This window comes from Syngnathus acus, chromosome 17 (assembly GCF_901709675.1).
Source record: "Syngnathus acus chromosome 17, fSynAcu1.2, whole genome shotgun sequence".
NCBI classification, from domain to species: Eukaryota; Metazoa; Chordata; class Actinopteri; order Syngnathiformes; family Syngnathidae; genus Syngnathus; species Syngnathus acus.
The window spans coordinates 7,314,258-7,333,813 of NC_051102.1; the positions used below are offsets into that span (position 1 = coordinate 7,314,258).

The window sequence follows — 19,556 nt, forward strand, 5'->3', positions numbered from 1 at the left end:
GACAAGGAAAGACCAGAAAGGGAGCAGAAGAGCGACACGGACGTTAGCGGAAACCTGATAATTTAACAATACTGTTTATTATTACACACGCGTGCTTACATGTCTATATGTGGATGGATGGATGGAGGTCAAAGGTCATAGTGTTCTTGTTTGGATTACACACACAAAGTTCATAATAAGGCACAAAGTCGTTACAAATCACAGGTTAACTACGTCTTCACTTCAGTCGCGTGACGAGATAAAGAACATTAAGGAAAAAAATGGCGACGTTGACAAGCACGCGTGCCGCTATTAAACAAAAATGTGAACATCGGAAAAAAAACATTCACGCATACGCACGACGTATTTTTAGCACCAGTGTATCAGAGCGAATGTACAAAAGTTGCATAGAGTCCGGGCAACGTCACCACGTGAACAGGATGAGCGGTGGCGGGACCGACGAGGCTGCACCCGTCGGTCGCCGGAGTGCCAGGCGCAACTGACCGGAAAAGCGTTTAGCTTGCCGCGTAGCGCCAGCTCAGTTGCTAGTGATGGAGGCCAGCAGGGAGGGACGTCACGCGCCAGTAGAACAAATGTTACACAGTCAGCCACAAAGGTAACGGAGGCTTGCGCACGGAAAACTACTAGTAGGAGGGACTTCCTGCGTTTCGTCGCATTAATATTTCGGCACTGGAGTCACTTTGAAATCGTGTCCTGTTTTTCAAACAAGAGATGGACATCAGTGGTTTTTGCCCAGTTAATCTTATAAAAAAAATAAAAATTAAAAACGATCGACAGACTTATAGATAACGATTACTGTAGTCCTATTTCTTCCATATCCAGCTTGAGGCTCTGGTATGCGAGAGAGCAAGAGTGAGAGAGAGAAGGCGAGAGACACACACAAAGTATTGGAAGAGTCAAATGTTGTGACTGCAATTAATTGCATTGATGGACCAAAAAAGAAGTGATTTCATTGAGTATTTCTTTTTTTAAAACGAATCGTCGTAAATCCGGCCAAGCAGAGGAACGGGCCTCGACAAATCTGAAAAAGTCTGGCACGGAGCTCGAGCTGGATATGGAGGACATGCAATAAACGCTCAAACGGCAAGTGGTTGGAAAATGTATTTGCCGCAGTGTCTTGAGACAGACCTCTGCGGGATCCCTCAGGATGTGGTGTGATAACCATTTTGGCGGCGATGATGATGTCACATCAGAGAATCAAACGTCGGGAGGTGGAGCATCAATGCCGATGAGCCCTTCCCTTGTGTGGTGGGGCGCGGTGGTGCGCCCGCCCAGGAAACTGGCACTTGGAGGGACTTCCTGTTGCAGCGGCGGCGGGCGTGCAGTCTCGTGGGGTTCGTGCTGATGGTCTCTGGTGCTTTGCGCTTACGCACAGTTCAAAAAAAGACAAAAACAATCAAGGTGGAGTTTTGGTAAGGCGTTTGCGGCGTCGGGCCTTTAGGCCTTCTCCAGGGACGGCGTGTTGAAGCAGCCGTCGGGCAGCGTGTTCTTGATGTCGTTGAGGTTGGCTATATCGGCGCGGATCTCTCTGATCTGCTGGTCGTAGTCGCCGATCATGGCCTCCTGTGTGCGTGCCACGTCGCTGAGCTTCCTCAACTTGCTGTCCAGCTCGCTAGCGGCCATCTTGTCCTTGGCGCGCCGCAGCGACTCGTCGATTTGCGTCAGTTTGCTCAGGTCCACTTTGTCTATGTTGCCTGAGGGGAATGAACCAAAGTTGAAGATGAACTTGTCCAAACACCGGCAGATGCGGCCTCTCCGCTCTTACCGAGTTGCTCCAGCAGGGCGGCGATGGTGCTGAGGACCGTCTTGACGGCACTTTTGGCTTTGCGGGCGTTGTCTTCGGCTTCCTTGGCGTCAGCCGAAGCCTGCGGCGAGTCGGGCGGTACGTCAGCCGCGTTCGGTCAACGCGGACGTCATCCCACATCAGGTGACCTCGAGTCCAACACTCGCTGTGCGTGCGACTCGAGGTCACCTGAGGTGGCCATCGCGTGACATCACGTGACACTGTGTGACATCATGGCAAAGGGCGGGCAGCTCGGTACCGTGGCAGCCACAGCGGCATCCCGGTCGGCCTCGGCCTTCTTTTTGCTCAGCTGCTCCTCGGCGGCGCTCAGCTCATCCATCAGGGCGTCCGTGTCGCCTTCCAGCTTGTCGGCGTCCTGCAAGGCCTTCTCGGCGTCCTCCTTGGTCTTGGCTGAGCCCTGCGAGGAGGCAGGACGGGAACACGGGTCAGGTCGAAGTCAGGCACTCCCACTTAACTTTTTGGTTAAGGACGGCAAATTTGCAGCAGCAGGCGAGGGCCCCACCTTCTGCACGTTGGCGACGATGCGCTCGGCCTCCTCGGCCTTACTCTTGGCCTCCCTGGCATTAGCATCAGCGTTTCCTAGTGCCGCCTCGGCCTGCCGGGTTTTGGCATTGGCGGCCACCACAGTGGCGTTGATGGACGGGATCCTCTTCAGCGCTTCCTCCGCCGCCGTCTTGTTGTCGTTGACGCGCCGGTCGAAGTCTGCAGAGAATAAGCCGATGCTGCCGTTTGGACAAAAGGCCAGATGATGAACGGGCTCGAGCGGGGCTGGCACCTCGCAGGTCGTCCAGGATGTTCTCAGCCTCGCGGAAGGTTGACTGGGCCTTCTTCGCCGCCTCCACGGCTGTCGCCTTGGCGGCGTCGGCGCGGGCCAGGAGCTGGTCGGCCGTCTGCGAGACGACGAGAGAGGAGAAAGGAGACCGGCGGAGAAAACGTGTTTTTAATTTCAAAAACAGTTCCAAAGCTTGCTTGGCAAATCCGTTGATAAGTTACCTGCTGCTCGCTGCGACCTTTCTCCAGCAGTTTCTGAACTTCAAACTCTTTGGGCGCCAGGTCGTCCCTCAGCTCATTGTACTCCTTCTCTGCCTTGTCGATCAGGGCGTCCAAGTCGGAAGCCTCCTTCTTGATCTTGTTGGCCTCCTCCTGCAAAGGGCAAGCCGGCAGGTTTGCGATTGCCATGTGGCAGCGGCGGCAGCGACAGGGCGGCGGCGCCACCTCCAGGGCATGCGTATGCAACGGCGGCAGGCTGGTGAGGTTGGCGAAGATCTCGACGGCGTGGTTTCCGGCCTCCTCCGCCTCCGCTTGGACTTTGTTGGCCTGCTTCTCCAAACTCTTGGCCAGCTCCAGCGCCTCTTTGTATCTGAGGAAGGCGGCCCGGGTTAGACGTTGGCGAGGCCACGCCTTCAAGTACACACGTGAGTCTCGGCTCTTTGGCCACCTACTTCCTGTTGAGCTCATCTATCTGTTGCGCCGTCTTTCCTTCTCCGTCCAGTGTCTTGAGGAGTAGGTTGTAGGCTTTGGTGGACGTGTCGTTGGCGTCATTGGCGATCTTCTGGATCTGGTCGGCGTCCATCTTGTGCCTGCGCCAACAAGACCAGTCACACCGCGTGTCTCCCAACCTAGCTCCCCCCCTCCCAGCTCTCACTTGTCGGCCAGTTTGCGAGCTTCCTCGGCTAGCAGCGTCATGTTGTTGGGATCACCGTCACCGCTTGGAGATTTAATGTCCTGAAAGAGCACGGCGCACCTTCAGCACGCGCCCCGCAGCAGAGGAGGGGGTCTTCACACGCACCACTTTGCCGATGGCGTCCTTGGCCTTGTCCAGCTCCCGTCGGGCGCGGTCGATGAGGTTCTCGGTCTGGCGCACTTGGTTGCGGGCGCGGTCGGCCTGCCCGCCCGTCTGCTCCACCGTAACGCGGACGTTCTGCAGACGGTTCCACTGCGTGGTGAGCGAGCCATTGATGGCGTTCAGACGCTCCAGCAGGCCGCTGTCCACATCTGAAAGGAGTCAACAACGCCGGGCACAGCACACCGTCATTATTTTGACTTGACAACACGAGTTGAGGGTCCCTTTAATATTTGCTTCATAGCTATAAAAGTCCATCCTGACAACGGCGCCAAAGCTCCTGTACCCTTGCTGGAGCGCGCCTCGTCCAGGAGGTTGAGGACGGCGCGCTCTGCCTCCTTGAGGCGGTCTTCGAAGGCTTTGTCGCTGACCGTCTCCTGACCGGACGCTAGGTTGTCGATGAGCGTCTGGAGCTCGTGGATCTTCTGACGCTGCTGGTTCACCTGCCGGCCGCAAAAGCACGCGTGGCGTCAAGGTCTTCAGCAGAGCCCCGGGCAGGCAGACAGGGGAAGCTCCTCACCTTGTCCCTGACGAGACTGTAGCAGGAGGGACACTGCTGGCATCCAGGCGCCGAGCGGTTGTAGAAGTAGTTCTCCTCGCACATGTCGCAGCGGGCGCCTACAAAGCCGGGGCGGCAGAGGCACCGGCCGTCCTCCCGGCACTGGCCTGACTGGGCGCCCTCGGGGTGGCAGTCGCAGGCTGATGTGGGAGGGGAAGGCGAGGGTCAGAGTTGAAGTATGGGCGGCGGCGTGAGACGCCCGTCGGGCAGCCACTCCTACGTTTGCATCCGGACGAGCCGAAGCCGAAAAAGTTGACCTCGCAGCGCTCGCAGCGGGGCCCCGTGACACCGGGCTGGCATTCGCACTGGCCGCTGACGATGTCGCACTGGCCGTTGGCGGAGCCGATGGCGTCGCAGTTGCACCTGCGAGAGCGAGGAAAGGCCAGACGTCGTCGCTTTCCCCAAAGCATCACGCTCTGTACGCTACGCTCGTTTTATCGGCGAGAGCGGCACTTACCGCTCGCAGCCGGTTTGGCTGCGCAGGTTGAAGAATCCTGGCCGGCAGGCGCCGCAGTCTCGCCCCGCAACATTGGGCAAGCAGGGGCACTGGCCCGTCACCGCCGAGCAGCTTGTTTGGCCACCCTCCGTGCCCAACGTGGAACACGCGCACGCTGACAAAGGGGGAGAAGAGTTGAGGCACCGAAAATCGAAACGAAAATCATTTGACGGACCGACCTTTGCACTTGTCGGCAGGGTCGGTGGCCAGGGGGTTGCCGTAGAAACCGTCCTTGCAGCGGTCACAAAAGAAGCCGTCCGTGTTGTAGATGCACTTGACGCACTGGCCCGTCTCGCGGTTGCAGTTGCCGACGGCATTGGGGTCGATGTTGTCACTGCACTTGCAGGCGCGGCAGGCGCGTGTCGGACCGCCCTCACCCAGGGGGTCCCCGAAGAAACCGTCGTCGCACAGCTCGCACCGCTTGCCTTTGAAGACAAGGCGAGGGCGGCTTCAATCTTCCTTCATTTCGGCGCAAGACGATCGATGGGCCGATCAAAGACTTTTTCAAGCAGTCACTTTGCTAGCCGCTAGTGCCAAAACCCGTTTGAAAAGTTCCCCCGGGCGGTACCTGTGGTGCCGGCGGGACAGTTGGTGCAGACCACCTGTCCGCTCTTAGGGACCAGGGCACAGGTGGCGCCGACGGGACACGGGCAAGGCTGGCAGTCCGAGGACGTCCCCCTAGTGGCGTCGCCGTAGAAACCGTCCCGGCAGCGCTCACAGCTCATGCCCCCAGTGTTATGCTGACAGTCACATGCGCCTGCACACACGCAGAGAAGGAATTGCACAAAGGGGGGTGAGCGGCATCTCCACTGCACCGACGAACGGGAGAGAATCTAAACGGCCCACCTGTGCTCGGGTCGCAGGAGTCGCTGTGGCTGTTGCAGTCGCAAGCCTCGCAGGCGCTGAAGGCTCCCAGTTGCGGGCGGGCGCGGCGGTAGCCGGCCGTGCAGTGCTCGCAGCGCCGGCCATCGTAGCCGCGGGGGCACGTGCATTGCTCCACCCAGCGGGCCGGGATGCCCGGGCCGCGCCGGGCCGTCATCAAGGACACGTCGTCCAAATAACCGGCACCTGCAATATAGCGGCGCTGAGTGAAGTGAGTGAGTATGACTTCCTTCCCGCACACCCGACTGTGAGAAAACGTCGCAACGGTAGATTCGGGATTTGGATTGCAGCCTCGACGTACTCTTCTCGCTGTAGGTGCCGCGAATCTTGATGGCCGTCAGGTTGTGGAGAAGTTTCTGGAAGTCCGAGTGGCTGATGGCCGGCCTCCAAGGGTAGTCGGCGCTGTTGTGGAGTCTGGAGGACCAGCGGAGAAAGACAACGCAGCAAAATGAAGGAGGAGGAGCAAGCAGGGGAAGGCAGCAAGTTTAAGTCGAAGAAGGGAAAACATCGGCTCAGCAACAGCACCCTTCCAAATGTGGAGGCATGTCTTCCTTATGAAGTGAGCCACGGCAAGCTCAGCAAGAAGAAAAGTAGACGAAGGAGACGTGCGAGGAGGAGGAGGTGGTTACTTGTTACCTGAAGACGTAGCGTTGCTTCTCATCGGCGGGATAGGCATTGCCCTGGGCGATGAGGGGCACGGCCACCCGAAGGCCAGCACCCTCTAGGACCAGGTCCTCGGCGGACAGCCGGCTGTCGCGACGGTCCACGCGGAAACTCAGACTCAAGTTCTGACCGAAGCTCAGCAGCTGGTCGCCCAAGAACTTGTCTGGACACGCCACGAGACACAAGGTCAGCTTCACGCGCGCACGTGAGCGACCAACTCGCGGGTTGGCCCGTACTCGGCCCGGTCCTTTGCTTCGACACGCCAGACTGGAGGTAGGAGTGCCATACAGGCAAGAAACTCAACGCAAATTTGAAAGAAAACAACCGATGGCTAAAACAGCTGCCGATGAATCTTATTAGCTTTTTGATGAATCGTCACTACTCTTCTGTATGGCGCCCCATTCCCTCTAGCAAAACGAGCCAGCAAGCGAGCGAGCTGCCGCTTGGCGTACCTGGAGCCACAAAGTACATGGGGAAGTAGTCCTGCGAGAGAAGCGAGATGTCCCGACTGTCGGCCGACCATCGCACTGGCACGTCCGACGCATCGTGCCGCCGGCCCGTCCACTCTTCCTCGTCTGCCGAGAGACACGCACAGCACGGTCAGTGCGAGAGCGGCGCAGGCGTAGGCGCCCGCTTACCTTGTTCAAAGTTGGAGCTGAGCGTGTGGACGCTGAAGCCGGGCGCGCTCTCGCACACGGACGAGTGAAGGAAGCAGAAACACGGAGTGCAGCCTTCGGCGCTGTTGACGTCCATGTTGAAGAAGCCCGGCTTGCACCTGAAGGGTTCAAAGGTCGCTCAGCGTGCGCGTGGAGACGCCGCAGCCGGTGCGGCTTACCTGTCGCAAGCGAAGCCCTCCACGTTTTCCTTGCAGCGACATTGGCCCGTGCCGACGTCACATTCCTGAGTGCTTCCTGAAGGCGAGCACGAACACGGCCTGCGCAAAACGTGTCATCATGGCATCGAAGGAAGAGTCGCCGAGAAGCCCCCGTCGCCCGGTCTCACCTGCATCCAGCCTCGGTGAGACTGTGGAAGCCGGGCTGGCAGCGGTCGCACTTTTCCCCCGTCACTCCCGGTTTGCACGCGCACGCGCCCCGCTCATCACACTGGGGTGACTCGGAACCTGAACGACATGGGCGCGGATGGATCGTAAGCTCCTGGCGCAGGCGCGCTCCCATCTTAAAATGTTTAAAGCGCTCGTTTGTTTCGTCGGATTGGAATTAGGCACACGGTGGGCCTTTTTCATGTCGCTGATGTGACCATCTTGCCGGCGGTCTGCATTTCGAAGGAGGGTCTCACCCACAGAGTTGCAGGCGCAGGGCAGGCAGCGGCGGCGCTCATCTGGGACCCTGTAATGGCGCTCTAGGCAGCGCTCGCACCTGGGCCCGTCCGTGTTGTCAGCGCAGTTCTTGCAGTGCCCCCCATGGCCCGTGGCTCGGTACAGCTCGGCGTCAAAGTAGCACTCGGAACTCTTTCCGCTGCACTCGCACGCTGGTGGACGCAAACGGCGATGTCAGGCGAGGGCGGCGCCGGCCTACGGCATCGGCGCTCTCTTACGCAGACACTCGTTGGCGCTGTCAGCGGTGGCCCGCCTCCACGGACGGTCGTTGTAGAAGGCTTTGCAGAGCTGACAGTCGGCTCCCTCCGTGTTGTGCTTGCAGTTGCACACCAGGCGACCTCCGGCGTCCTTCAGGCACTCGCTGGCGTGGCCGTTGCACTTGCACCTGGCCGATCAGGGTCGTCATGATATATGTGACTATGTGAACTAGGTAAGAGGGCCTCACGTTGCAGACAAAATAAATCGAGAGGAAAGACAAGCGCGGCGGACGACGTTCCCCGAGAGCGGAGGCCCGCTTACCTTCCGCCCACGGCAAAGTCGGAGATGGCGTAGTAGTAGGACTTGAGCACTTTGGGGTCGTTGAAGACTTCGTCGCCGAAGGTGTTGAGGCGGTTCAAGGTCACGCGGATGTCGGTGGCCGTCACCCAGTCCTGTCGCGGCACACAACATCATGACGTAACGCCAAGCTACGGACACCGAGCGAGCGCTCAGCAAACTCTGCCTCTCCGATGGGCCTGTTTCGGCTTCCGTGCAATATTTCGGGCGTCAATAGGATTTGCCAGAGCGAAGACGCATCAGCTTTCAAAGCGAGCGCCTTCGTCGCAGCCGACACGTGTACAAGGCTTGTTGAAAACACCCGCTCGGCCCCGGACGTCCGCTCTCGCTTCGTCACGGACGATATGTAAAAAAAAAAAGTGTTACACAACAGGCCGCCAAGGCCGGCGCTCGCTATCGGCAGGAAGCTTATCGCATCCCTCGGGTGAAGGAGAGAGAGCTCTCTTGGCGCAGCTGCTCTGAGAACAACAATGTGCGTCTGGCGGGAGGACGGCGCACCGATACCGGCCGAGACATGACAAACAAACGCTCGACACATGCGGCTCGCGAGCACGCGCTATCTCTCGCGTCCGTCAAGCTTTTCCTTTTTTTCAATAACAAATTCTATTTTGCAAGATGCAAGGCCTTCTTTTTAGAAAGAACCGAGACCTGCTTGGAACAACGCATGATGTCATTTGAATTTCTGCAACCCCGAATGTGGCAATTTGTTCTCAGAGCATTGCGCAATTCTGGAACGCTAAAGGGGGGGGCAGTGTGGAAGCTGATGTTGGTTGGCCGGGGGGTTTGTTTGAGCAGGTGCTTGCTCACTTGACTTCCTGCATCCAAAAAGGACAGCCTTTGTTTTTGTCACTCATTAAATGGAAGGAGGTGGGCTTCTGGCTTCCAGGAAGTGGGCGTGGCGGACTTTGGATGAGGTTGTCATCATTGGACACGCCGCAGCTGTTCCGGAGCTAACCCCTCGCCGCCGCCGCCACCCCCACTGCAGCTGCCCCGTCTTCGCACTATCAATCACGCGGGAATCACGCGGGAATCCCACGTGCGCTTGATGTTTGCTGGCAAGGAGCGCAGCAATGACACTTTGGGTTTATTCTCTGAAATATTTTATTCTTGTGCCCACAAAAATGTTTAAAAACGTTTTTATTGATTTGAAATAGCAAAATGTACTTCTCATTTTCACCAGCAGCCGGTGTTGCGCTAATGGCGGCGGCCCTTTTTAGCCGCTGTGACCTGTTGACGGCGTCAGCAGGGTTTCGGAAGTAAACCCTGCTCCCGGCGCACGTGTCGCATTTGGCGACGGCCGTCCGACACGGTCGCCCAAAATAAATTGCCAGGACAGGAACCCTCACGACTACAGTGACATCACTCCAGTGTGTTTGAGCATGAGTCAGAACACACAGCGGTGTCCACGATCGCATCTTTGCTTGTTTCTAAACTCGCCCTAGTGTTCGTGCAATGCGGCATTCCAGGAAGGTCTCAGGTCGGACTTTACTTGCGAGATCAGAAACATATTTAGCTTTGCGTTCATTTTGTTTTTTAAAATAATGTGATTTGTGCTGACTGCATGAACATATGCCATTATTCACCCGCATCAAGTTGAATAAAACGTTTTCAAGATACGAACACTTTAAGGTCAAAATCCGCCACCCCGTCTTCCTCGAATGCAGCATTGATGTCTGTGTTTGCGTGTTAAACCCCGCCCTCCGGAGAAGGCAGGAATGTCACAAGAGTGTGCAAAATAGCGAGGCGGCCAGAACGCACCTGCAGGACAGGACTGTTGTCAAAGTTGTACGCGCTGGGCCGGCCCTCCAGCGTAGAGAAGGCCACGTTGCCGCCCGTCAGCGGCGAGATGTCGCTGAAGTCGTCGGTGCAGAGCGCCCGCCGCTCGTCCTCGCCGGTGCGGATGAAACCGCGGCCTGGCTTGCCGTAGGTCTTCTCGCACGAGCCGCTGTAGTAGGCGTAGGGCGTCCAGGCGCCGTCCTCGCCACTGCGCTTGTAGATGACGAAGCTCTCGGGACGGCTGGTGTGGAACTTGAGCCGCACGTACGTGATGTCGAAGGCCTTGCCTGCCGGCAGAAGTGCGCCACATGCAAGAGTGACATCATCAGATGCCAAAGTGGGACGCTGGCATGCGTGATATCATCCTATGACGGCAACATCTGCTTCTTTGGCGGGCGCCATCTTGTGGCTCCAGGACAAGGACGCGCACGCATACCTGACGGGTATGAGCAGGCCCGGGCCCGCGTGCGTGCGTGAGGAATGCGCTGTGTAAACAGGGTGATGTCGAGGGGGGAGGGAAAGGGGTGGGGGGGCTCAGCCGGGGCCTCGGAGTGGAGAGTAAATAAAACGGACAAAGCCTGTTGTCTGACTTTCTTCCGGCAGGAAACTCAAAGACACGGGAAGCGTGACGTCTGTATTGAAAGAATGCCAAAGAACGGCAAAAGGTGTTGAAGCAGGTGGCGTGCCTTCAAGGCGACTCCGCCTCCTCCTCCGACTATGGTGAACAGCAGCGGCAGACCCCAAGTGAGCCATCCCCCTCCCCCAAGGGAGAGCTACCACCACCAAGACAAGTCCTGACAAAAACTTTCCATCCCGAGACCCCCCAGCACTTACATGGGGGACGGAGGGGGGGGGACAGGACGGCTTGGACAGTGACGTGTCGAGTATTTGGCAACAATGTATTCAGTACGAAATCAAGAAAAAAAAAAAAGCAGCAGACTCAAATGAGATTGCCTTAAAAGGGGCCAGTGGGGGAGGGGAGGGGTCGTTTTGCGTCCCTTCGTCAATGAAAGGAGAAGCCGCCGCTTGGGTGCTTGGGTCATCTTGCGGCAGATTCCAACAAGAGCGCCACCGGTCCCGCCAAAGTGCACAGAACTCACTTGCAAGGTCTCGATGACCTCACCGCATTCCCAGCAAATCAAAGAAGGCTTTGAGCGTTTCCGTGGGACGGAGCCGGGTAAAAGGTCAGCCCCGCCGCCCACGCGCACCTCCGTCTTGTTAACAGTCCACAATTGTTTGCCATCAATCGTGCCATCGCATGCGCCGATATACTACATTCTTCGACATTCTCGTGGCAGCCATCTTTGTTCAAAATTTCACGCACACTATCCCACTTCAATGAACATGTCAAGCAAGTTCAGCATTTGCTTGAGGGAAGATGAAAGAGTCTTGCAGGTGAAAACCGGCCGGGTGTGTGTGTAAACAGTGTGCTAATTAAAGGGACCACCAAAGACCACCGGAGCCCCCCCAAGGCATCAGCATAGCAGGAAGTCAGGAACAAACACCAATGAGCTCGTATTTGAGTAGCACATCATCGTTGTTGGGCAGGATGCGCATGCTTTGTATGTATGTTTGCATGTTTGTAACCGCCATGTCTACCTGTATAGCAACAAATAACCTTGCGGGCATCAACATGTCGTCCTCACAAGACCCCCCCCCCCACGGCAAAGATAAAGCGCCCGCCCCCCCGCCAGCTGCTTCTGTTAAAAATTCCCACACTGCCTTTCCTTCCCATAGGGCAGGAAGTCACTCAAATTCCTCAAATGACTAACTTAAGCCGCAGTGCAGAGATGCAAATGAGCTTGGACAACAACTTTAGCCTCACATGCACGCGCGTGCACACGCATTCCAAAAGGCAAGCAGGTGGTGCATGCGATGCCATGATCAGCACAGACAACTTCCGCTTCGAATGACAACACGCAGCGCATTCCATAAGCATAAGCACCCAGAAAGCAAACGCCGTCACCCGCACAACGTCGGTGACCTCTGAACTCCACGAGACGCGCCGGTTTTGCTGCCGGGCATCCATATACAGTATCGACGTGGAGGAAAACATCTCGGAGGCGACACGCAGGGTGGCCTTTATGGATGAGACCCCCAAAAAGCAGTGCAACATCAATATGGGCCCCGGTGAAGACTTTTTAGGGGCCCACAAGACTCGACTCGAGCGCCTCCCAATCTAGCCGTATCGACGTCGCTGACGTATTTATGGGGCGGTGAAAGAAATGACAATTTGACCATATGTTGTAAGAACGCTTTGCTACGTGATACGGGCTTGGGACGACGGGGTCTATTGGAGCGCGTCAGCTGAGCTTCCAGATGTTCCGCATCGCGTTCCCACGCACAGAAGGGAGCAGAGGAGGGGTCCGATTTTCAACAGCTGCTGGCCGGCTCGCTCGCCGCCTGATTTTTTTCCCACGGTGAGCGCTCTGGTCAACTCCAGGGGAGCGGTAGAATTTTGAGGTGATGTGAGGCGAGCGCGGCGGCGCCACGGCAGCAGCGGGACGTCCGGCTCGTCCCCAAGCCGGCGACGTGAGCGCAGGCCTTGGGAATGCGGCGCCGCGAATGCCCCGCAGAAATAGACGGCTTTTTTTAAACGTCCCGAAAGACGAGAGCGCTGACGCAAATAGCATCGGGATGGGCGTCGTCGCCGCCTGCGCGTCTCACCTGGCGCGCACTCGCTCAAAGTCAAAGTTCAGCCAGCGGCGGGAGCAAAGGGACAAAATACAAGTCTCCTTATGGCGTTACCATGGAGACGCCGGTACAAGGGTCCCAAGCGGCCTGTACGCACGTTATAAAGTGTTCGCATGATTGCACAACTGCCGACAAACATACTTCAAGAACCATCCCATTTGGCCAGTGAATCAATGACTGGGATTTTTTTCAAAAACATTTCCAATCCTTTATCACAAAAAAGTTTTCAAATGGACAGTTGAGAAAAGTTGAAAATCCCTTTTGCTGTTCTCCAAAGCAGCGGTTCAGAAAATGGATATTTGCAAATGTCTTATTTTGAGGAAACAATCATTGTTTTCATGGTCGATGACAGAAATTGGAGAATCTTTTGTGTTGAGAGGTGCAAATTTTGGACGGTTTCATATGAAATGAGGATAGGCGAAGATCAAAATCCTTACAGCGCACTTGGATAAGCGATTAGTTGGGGATGAATCCCTGCCCCTAAAACACGATACTGTGACCGCCAGCATGCAAATTCCCATGACACGATGGGATACAATGGGTTCTATCATGTTCTAGCATGTTCTCAAGGGACACTGTTTAACCAGACACGCGTGTTCCCATGTTGCCCTGAGCCGCCTGGCAGGTAGGCTAGCGTCCGTTTACGTTCGGGTATGTCTCATAGGTGTCAAACCTGCGGCTCGGGTGCCAGTTATGGCCCGTCACCTGGCTTTGTGTGGCCCGCATCGGTTGCGTGCTAAAAGCTGCAGCACACGCAGGAGCTAAACCTCAAGGTTGCATTTTCTTCCAGAACCTTCCTTACAGTTGTCGACAAAAATTTGCTTGCTGCTGAAACGCCCAAATTGATGTATTGTTATTGGTTTACAAGACTGGCGTAGGAGAGCAAAGGTCAACATGCGTGTGCGCGCAATCGCACGCTCCCCTGCGTTCCAGACTTGATGCCGGGGCTCTTACCGAGGTGCAGGGTGAGGTTGATGGCGTTGGGGTACTGCACCCCGGCCAGCATGGTCTGGCTCTGCCACCAGGTGGTGTCCTGCTGGTTGTTGTAATCGGTGAGGTAGGCGGCACCGTGCTGGTTGCGAGGGTCGCGGGCGTCGCAGATGTGGCACGACTTGGTGACCCCGGTGGCTCCCGTCTGGACGCAGTACTCCTCTGCGGGGCTCCCGCACGTGTTGGTCGCCACCACCGTTACGTTGAACGCGGCGTTCACAAACTCCGGCATACAGCGTTGCGCGCCCCCTTGCTCGTCCGTGCACTCATCCATAGCGGCGCCTACGCCGACCGTCACGACGGCCGTCAGCAAGACCACCGCCAGGGGGGACCACCGCGAGGAAGCAGCCGCCATATCGGCGCTCCTCACTCTCCGCCAAGATCGCGACGCCACTCGAGCGGCACAAAGTGAACTAAACTCGGCTGACTTGCTCCAAGAGGGGGGGGGCGGAAGAGGCGAGAAAGTTGCGGGGAAGTAGGGCGCAAGTTGCGGGCGAGTGAAGACGGAACTTGTTGCGGCGAGTTGCGGAGGAGCTCAGCACTTTTTGTGCGCCGCCATGGAGTGCGAGAAGTCGACTACACCCTGGAAGGAAGGGCAGGCAGGGTAGCAGCGCGCATGCGCAACACCCGCCGGACTTAATTTCCGGCGACAGAGCGCAGTTCGAGGCGCGGCTTAACGTGGGGTGAACCTTGACGTTTGACTCAGGCATTCTCCACCTTTTTTACTGTATTTTATTTTTCTTGTTAAACTATTTCCTTGGCGGCTTTAATATGTGCCGTCATATGACGTCACTTTTTGTTATTAACACTCCCGTCGGAAGTGATAAATGCCACTGACCGAAATCTAATACTGACTTCAACCATACGGGGAGTGTGCCGTCTGCTGGGGACTTGTTGGTACTGCACCCATCTCACTTATTTTGAAAGTATGTGGAGGACGACTTTTGACCTCAACTTTCGATCCCAATGACCTAAGATACTTGGGGAGGAAAACATGTCTGTTTCAACTTTGAAACATAAGATTGATAAAGAAAAACGTCCATTCACTCATGGTGGACAGCCTGGCTACATTTCTTGGTTTGAAACTTTGGCCCAACTGAATTCGTCATCCGTCCAGTAGCCCTGGCCCAACAAAAACGTCGAGCACCCCATTTTTAGGACCCACGAACACGCTGACCGAGCTTCCTTAGCTCTACAAACGCTCGCTTCGAAGTGCACACGAGTCGGGACTTGGAAGTCGGCGCATCTCGGTCCGCTAAATAAAACTCCACTTCCCAGGATGCATTGCTTTGCGGCGTCAAGGGCTTCAGAGAGTCCGCTCCCGATTGAGTCAAGTCAATGAGAAAACTGACTCCGAAGTGCCTCTGGCGCATTTGCGCGTCAGCTGCGCGTGGAAATCGACTCCGAGCGGCGGCGTTTGCAAGCGGGAGGCAGCCGTTGCATGCCGGGTAGCCGAGGCGGTGCGCGCGCTGTTTCTGTGCGAAGGAATGAGACGGCTAAACCCCGCTGCCTGTCTCCGCGGTCACCGAGCACCCACAGCGGCCGCGGCTCTTTGAGACGAGCGATGAGGTAACGCTGCCCGGCGGGCTCTGATTTCGCTCCATGTTCTCTTTCCGCTCATGCAAGGGCGAGTGGCGACCAAGACACGTCGATGCGAAGGCGTCAGCTGTTTAGCTTCTTAGCAGCCGGCTAGCGCGACTTTTCAACTCTGTTGTTGTGTGACAGGATGACAGCGCCGATAGCTTCGCCCGCGCTAACTGTTGAAAATGGCTAGCAGTCAGGCGTCAGCTGTGACGTTTTATGACGTTTAATGACGCAACCACGGCATGGTCATTACTACGTAATATGCTGTTATCGCGACTGCGGTGCGTTGTTACCTGTGTGACCGGCAGGTGGCGCTGCTGCAGTGAAGTTGACGAATGGGTCGGAGCTACAGCGAAGAACCTCTACCACATGACAGTGAAGTCGACCAAAATAAGCGGAAAAGCTACAACACCGACTTCAGCTTTTGCACTCGTCGGAGTCTGAGTCTCTCGATTTTGAGCAATACTCAATTATTTTTTGTGGGGGGTTTTTCTCAAAGTGTCACTCAAATGATTACCCCAACTTCCGATCACGTTATTGGATCGGGTCAACCCTACTGTCATGCAATGTCAGAGTGTGTTGTGGTTCCATGTAGGAACGGGGCGTTGGGACCAGCTGATCTGGCGTCTGCACCATGCTGCGTTGGTCCACCGGTTGGCGCGTCCTAAGTCAAGTCGCCGGTGCCACATCGCCCGCCATGCACGCTACCCATCTATACGCTGCCGGGGGAGGCGGCGGAGTCAATGCGGGGAAGCGACGAGGGCTGGCTGTGCTTGAGGTGCCGTCCCCCCATCCCCATCAGTACCAGGTGCTGCCACCGTACCTGCCGTACCCGGGGCCTCGGGGAATCCGCTTTCAGCCGCCGCCCCGAGCCCATCTTCGCACGCAAGTGGGAGGCAAGAAGAAGACGTGGAACTTCATCCAAGAGAAGATGAGCTACGACACCTTCTTCACCATGAAGCGACTCATCGAGCGCTCGAGCCGCCCTGACGAGGTTCTGCGCTGGCTGTCTCAGAACCCGGCCAAGATCTCCCACAACCACTATGCCGTGGCACTGCACAAGATAGCGCAGCTGCTACAGGCCGCCCCCCTTCCACCGCTGCCCGGCGGCGAAGCTTCGGACGCATGTGGTCGGCACGTCTTGGAGCGCCAGGACTTCCTGTCTCTGTGCGATGCCGTCATCAGCGACTGCTCCGACTTTGACAACTTCAGTGTTGTCAACTGCCTGTACGCCGCCGCAGCGCTCGGTAAGTCGCCAGCCCAGAATGCTATCAGGACAAATTGAGGTTGCCAAAGACCATGGTAGAGCCTTGGTTCACCAACAACTCGTGTTGTGGTGTGCTGTGTGGGGTCAGGACTCCCCGGCGACTGTCCGATGGTGGCGGCGCTGGAGGCGGAGTGCCACGGCCGCCTGGCACGCTTCAACCAGAAGGACGTGTCCATGGTGTTCAGTTCCAGCCTCAAACTGCACCCTGGCAGCCAGCACCCGCTCGCTGAGGCCTGCCTGCTGACTTTGGAGAAGAACCTGGAGCGAGAGCGCCACCCGCAGACGCTCTTCCTGCTGCTGTCCTACTACCGCCTGAAATGGCGTGGCGGCACCAGCGACGAGGACGACGCGGCGCCTGACCCCCAACGGGTGCTGGCCAACAGGTAACGGCTAGCGGCGACGTCTTCAAACAAATTCCTCCATCCCTGCTCCCCGGCGCGCACGACAGAGATCCGTGGTTCCGGGAACCTTGCGAATGAGAGCCTAACCACGCCTGTGGGTCACCTTTTAGAAAGATCTTGCGTCTGGTCAAACACACGCTGGCCAGCGTCAGTGGCGTGCGAGACCAGGAGATGGCGCTGCTGGATGAGATGTTGGCAGCCTGCGCCCGGGAAGCCAACAACAAGAGCCTGGAGTTCATCTTCAGCTCGCACCTCTTCTACCAGAACAGACAGGAGAGGTTCATCAGAAGCCTGGCAGGTCCGTTCACATCAACATTTGCCCAAAATTCACCACATGGAGTGGACACTTGTGCATTGGGACCAAACAACAAGATCACGATAGACTAATAGCAGACGGCCTTGAAAAAGGGGCGCCGGTGGGTGAGGCGCGCGTTAAGGCGTGTGGCCGTGTGTTTGTGTTAGACGAGCTTCCTAAGAAGGAGGACGGCCTGAGCGTGGCCACCATGTCGCTCATCTCAAAGTACGTGGCGCGCCATCGTCTCCGGGAGACGGCCTTACTTGACGCCATTGCGGCCTTCCTCGTCAGGAAAGCAGAGCATCTGGACAGCAAGGTGAGCAGGGCCGTCCTCTGACCTGACCCCCCCCGGCCTGACTCTGTATCACCCCGCGTGCACGCAGGTCATCCAGAAGCTGGTGTTTCCCTTCAGCAGGATGAGCTACCGTCCGTCCAACGAGGACCGGTTCTTCCGGGTCCTGGAGGAGGTTCTGGAGACCAAAGCGCTGAGCTCCCCGCTGGCCACCGTCAACATCCTCATGTCGCTATTTCAGTTGGGCCGCTTCCCGGGTGCCGTCCTGCATCACGTCTTCTCCCCCGCCTTCATCAGCAACGTCACCGGTCGGTAGCCCGCCCGGCCTGGCTCGGCCCATCTCACGCTAACACCCGTCCTGCCCGCAGACAGCCCCTACGCCCTGATCGTGCGCCGCTACCTGTCCTTGCTGGATGCCGCCCTGCAGCTGGAGCACCCCCACTACCGGGGCCCCCGCCTGCACCCCGAACTCAAGGTGCTCATGTTCCACCAGGCGCTCACCGCCGACGAGGTCAACCGCAAGTACAGGTGAGCTGAGCCGGTCGTGGGAACCGGAAGCCCGGATGTCACGTACACGTCTTCAACATCGAAATCCATTGCAAAAAGAATCAAGCTGAACCGTTGAGTAATAAAATTGATATCGCGGCCATTGTCCTCCGATTTTGTCTTTTGACACATTCTTGCAAGAACCATTATTGGTCACTGACCCAATGTGTGAATGTGCCAGTTATAAAGGCGTCGTGGCCGAGGCTCTGCGGCAGCTGGTTGGAGAAAACAACTACAAGCGGGACCAAATACTTGAGCCCGGATACTACACAGGTACACACACACGCGCAGCACTCACCACATGCAGCACGGCCCACGTCAATCTCGTTTCTGTCCAGACTTTGTGTTGCGAGTGGATTCGTCCGGTCGGGTTCTTCCCATGCAGCCAAGCGGGCATTCGGTTCCGGGCTCGGATATCGTGTGCACTCCACAGGAAGCGGATGACATCGGCAACTTGTCGGCCTCCTTGGCCGCACTGGACACAGGCGCTCGGGAGCCGGCGGGGGCTGCCCAGACCACCGGGGGCACAGTGGAGCCTGGGTTCTTTCCACCTCGGACGGCATACGGCCCGGCGGGCGGCACTTGCCTCAAGGACAGCGGCGGTCCCTCGGACTCGGGCCCCCAGTGCCACGTGCCTGCAGCGGAGTACCATTTGCCGGAAAGCCAGGAGAGCTCCACACTCAGTAGCCCCCCCTCCGAGGGCCCGCTGCCACCAGCAGAGGATCCGGGATTGGCGGCCGTGGGTGCCACCTCCGCCCCAGACTCTCTCTTCCAGTTCTCCATGGGGAAGATCCTGGAGGACGAGGCGAGCGCGGATCTCCCCACTGACAAGGGGACGGCTCTCTACAAAGCGGGGACGCCGAGTGATGGGTCCACGATGGAGGCCGTCCAGCCTCCGCAGAAAGAGCAGCAAATAAAGAGGTGGGTCTACTCGGCTGCAGTCGCACAGAGCCGCAATCGTTATGGCGTCCAAAAGCTATTTTCCATTTGACCGACTAGCGTTTCGAAAGTGGACAATTGTGTCGCAACATGACGTGTCCCCCATTCAGGTTGGTGATCTCGGTGAATGACAAATGGCACTACTGCCACAACTCCAGCGTCCTGGTGGGCTCCCGCGCCATGAGGGACCGCCACCTGAGGCTGCTGGGCTATGCCATCCTGCAGGTGCCATGCCAGCCAGTTGCGCTCGTAATACTCGATTGGATGCCGAGCTATACTAACGCGTTGCGCAATGTCTTGCAGCTGCCCTACCACGAGCTGGAAAAGCTGAATGGCATCGAGGAGGTCAAGACGTATCTCCGCGCCAAACTCCACGACGTACCGCCGTGAGCCTTTTGTCTTTGTGGCCAAAAAGGTTTTTAGGAAATGTGACAAACGGTTGACGGCAGGGTGTCGACTGATGTGTGCGCGCTGTCCAGGGTAACAGCGTGTTATGATTAAAAGAAAATGTGTGTGGCAGCGAGGGATGACTGCTCGTCATGGATGGGGTGAAAGTTCAGATTATTTATCGCATTGTTAATAGTTAATAAATTTGATGCTCTTGGCCTGAGATGGTGTCATGGAGGATAACACG

At 57.1% G+C, this 19,556-nt stretch overlaps 2 protein-coding genes across 2 annotated transcripts; one reads left to right on the forward strand and one right to left on the reverse strand.

The window, feature by feature from the left end:
- Window positions 1-58: 58 nt before the first annotated feature.
- On the reverse strand, window positions 59-14,204 carry lamc1 (laminin, gamma 1). The gene is made up of 28 exons (XM_037276861.1): window positions 13,563-14,204; window positions 9,897-10,201; window positions 8,103-8,233; window positions 7,802-7,968; window positions 7,544-7,735; window positions 7,250-7,367; window positions 7,083-7,181; window positions 6,886-7,022; window positions 6,700-6,822; window positions 6,221-6,410; window positions 5,886-5,998; window positions 5,549-5,770; window positions 5,271-5,459; window positions 4,882-5,127; window positions 4,664-4,817; window positions 4,427-4,569; window positions 4,168-4,346; window positions 3,934-4,090; window positions 3,594-3,799; window positions 3,450-3,529; window positions 3,247-3,384; window positions 3,020-3,164; window positions 2,798-2,947; window positions 2,580-2,694; window positions 2,307-2,506; window positions 2,043-2,201; window positions 1,766-1,865; window positions 59-1,694 (listed from the first exon to the last, which is right to left on the reverse strand). Exons 1-28 carry the CDS (start codon window positions 13,951-13,953, stop codon window positions 1,438-1,440), a joined length of 4,806 nt encoding a protein of 1,601 aa, XP_037132756.1. The 5' UTR covers window positions 13,954-14,204; the 3' UTR covers window positions 59-1,437.
- Window positions 14,205-14,872: 668 nt separating this feature from the next.
- Window positions 14,873-19,532, forward strand: fastk (Fas-activated serine/threonine kinase). Its single transcript, XM_037276862.1, has 11 exons — window positions 14,873-15,167; window positions 15,778-16,429; window positions 16,538-16,832; window positions 16,961-17,148; window positions 17,313-17,461; window positions 17,529-17,745; window positions 17,806-17,965; window positions 18,165-18,256; window positions 18,322-18,904; window positions 19,033-19,147; window positions 19,226-19,532. The coding sequence occupies exons 2-11, from the start codon at window positions 15,817-15,819 to the stop codon at window positions 19,310-19,312; spliced, it is 2,499 nt and encodes an 832-aa protein (XP_037132757.1). The 5' UTR covers window positions 14,873-15,167; window positions 15,778-15,816; the 3' UTR covers window positions 19,313-19,532.
- The last annotated feature ends 24 nt before the right edge of the window (window positions 19,533-19,556 follow it).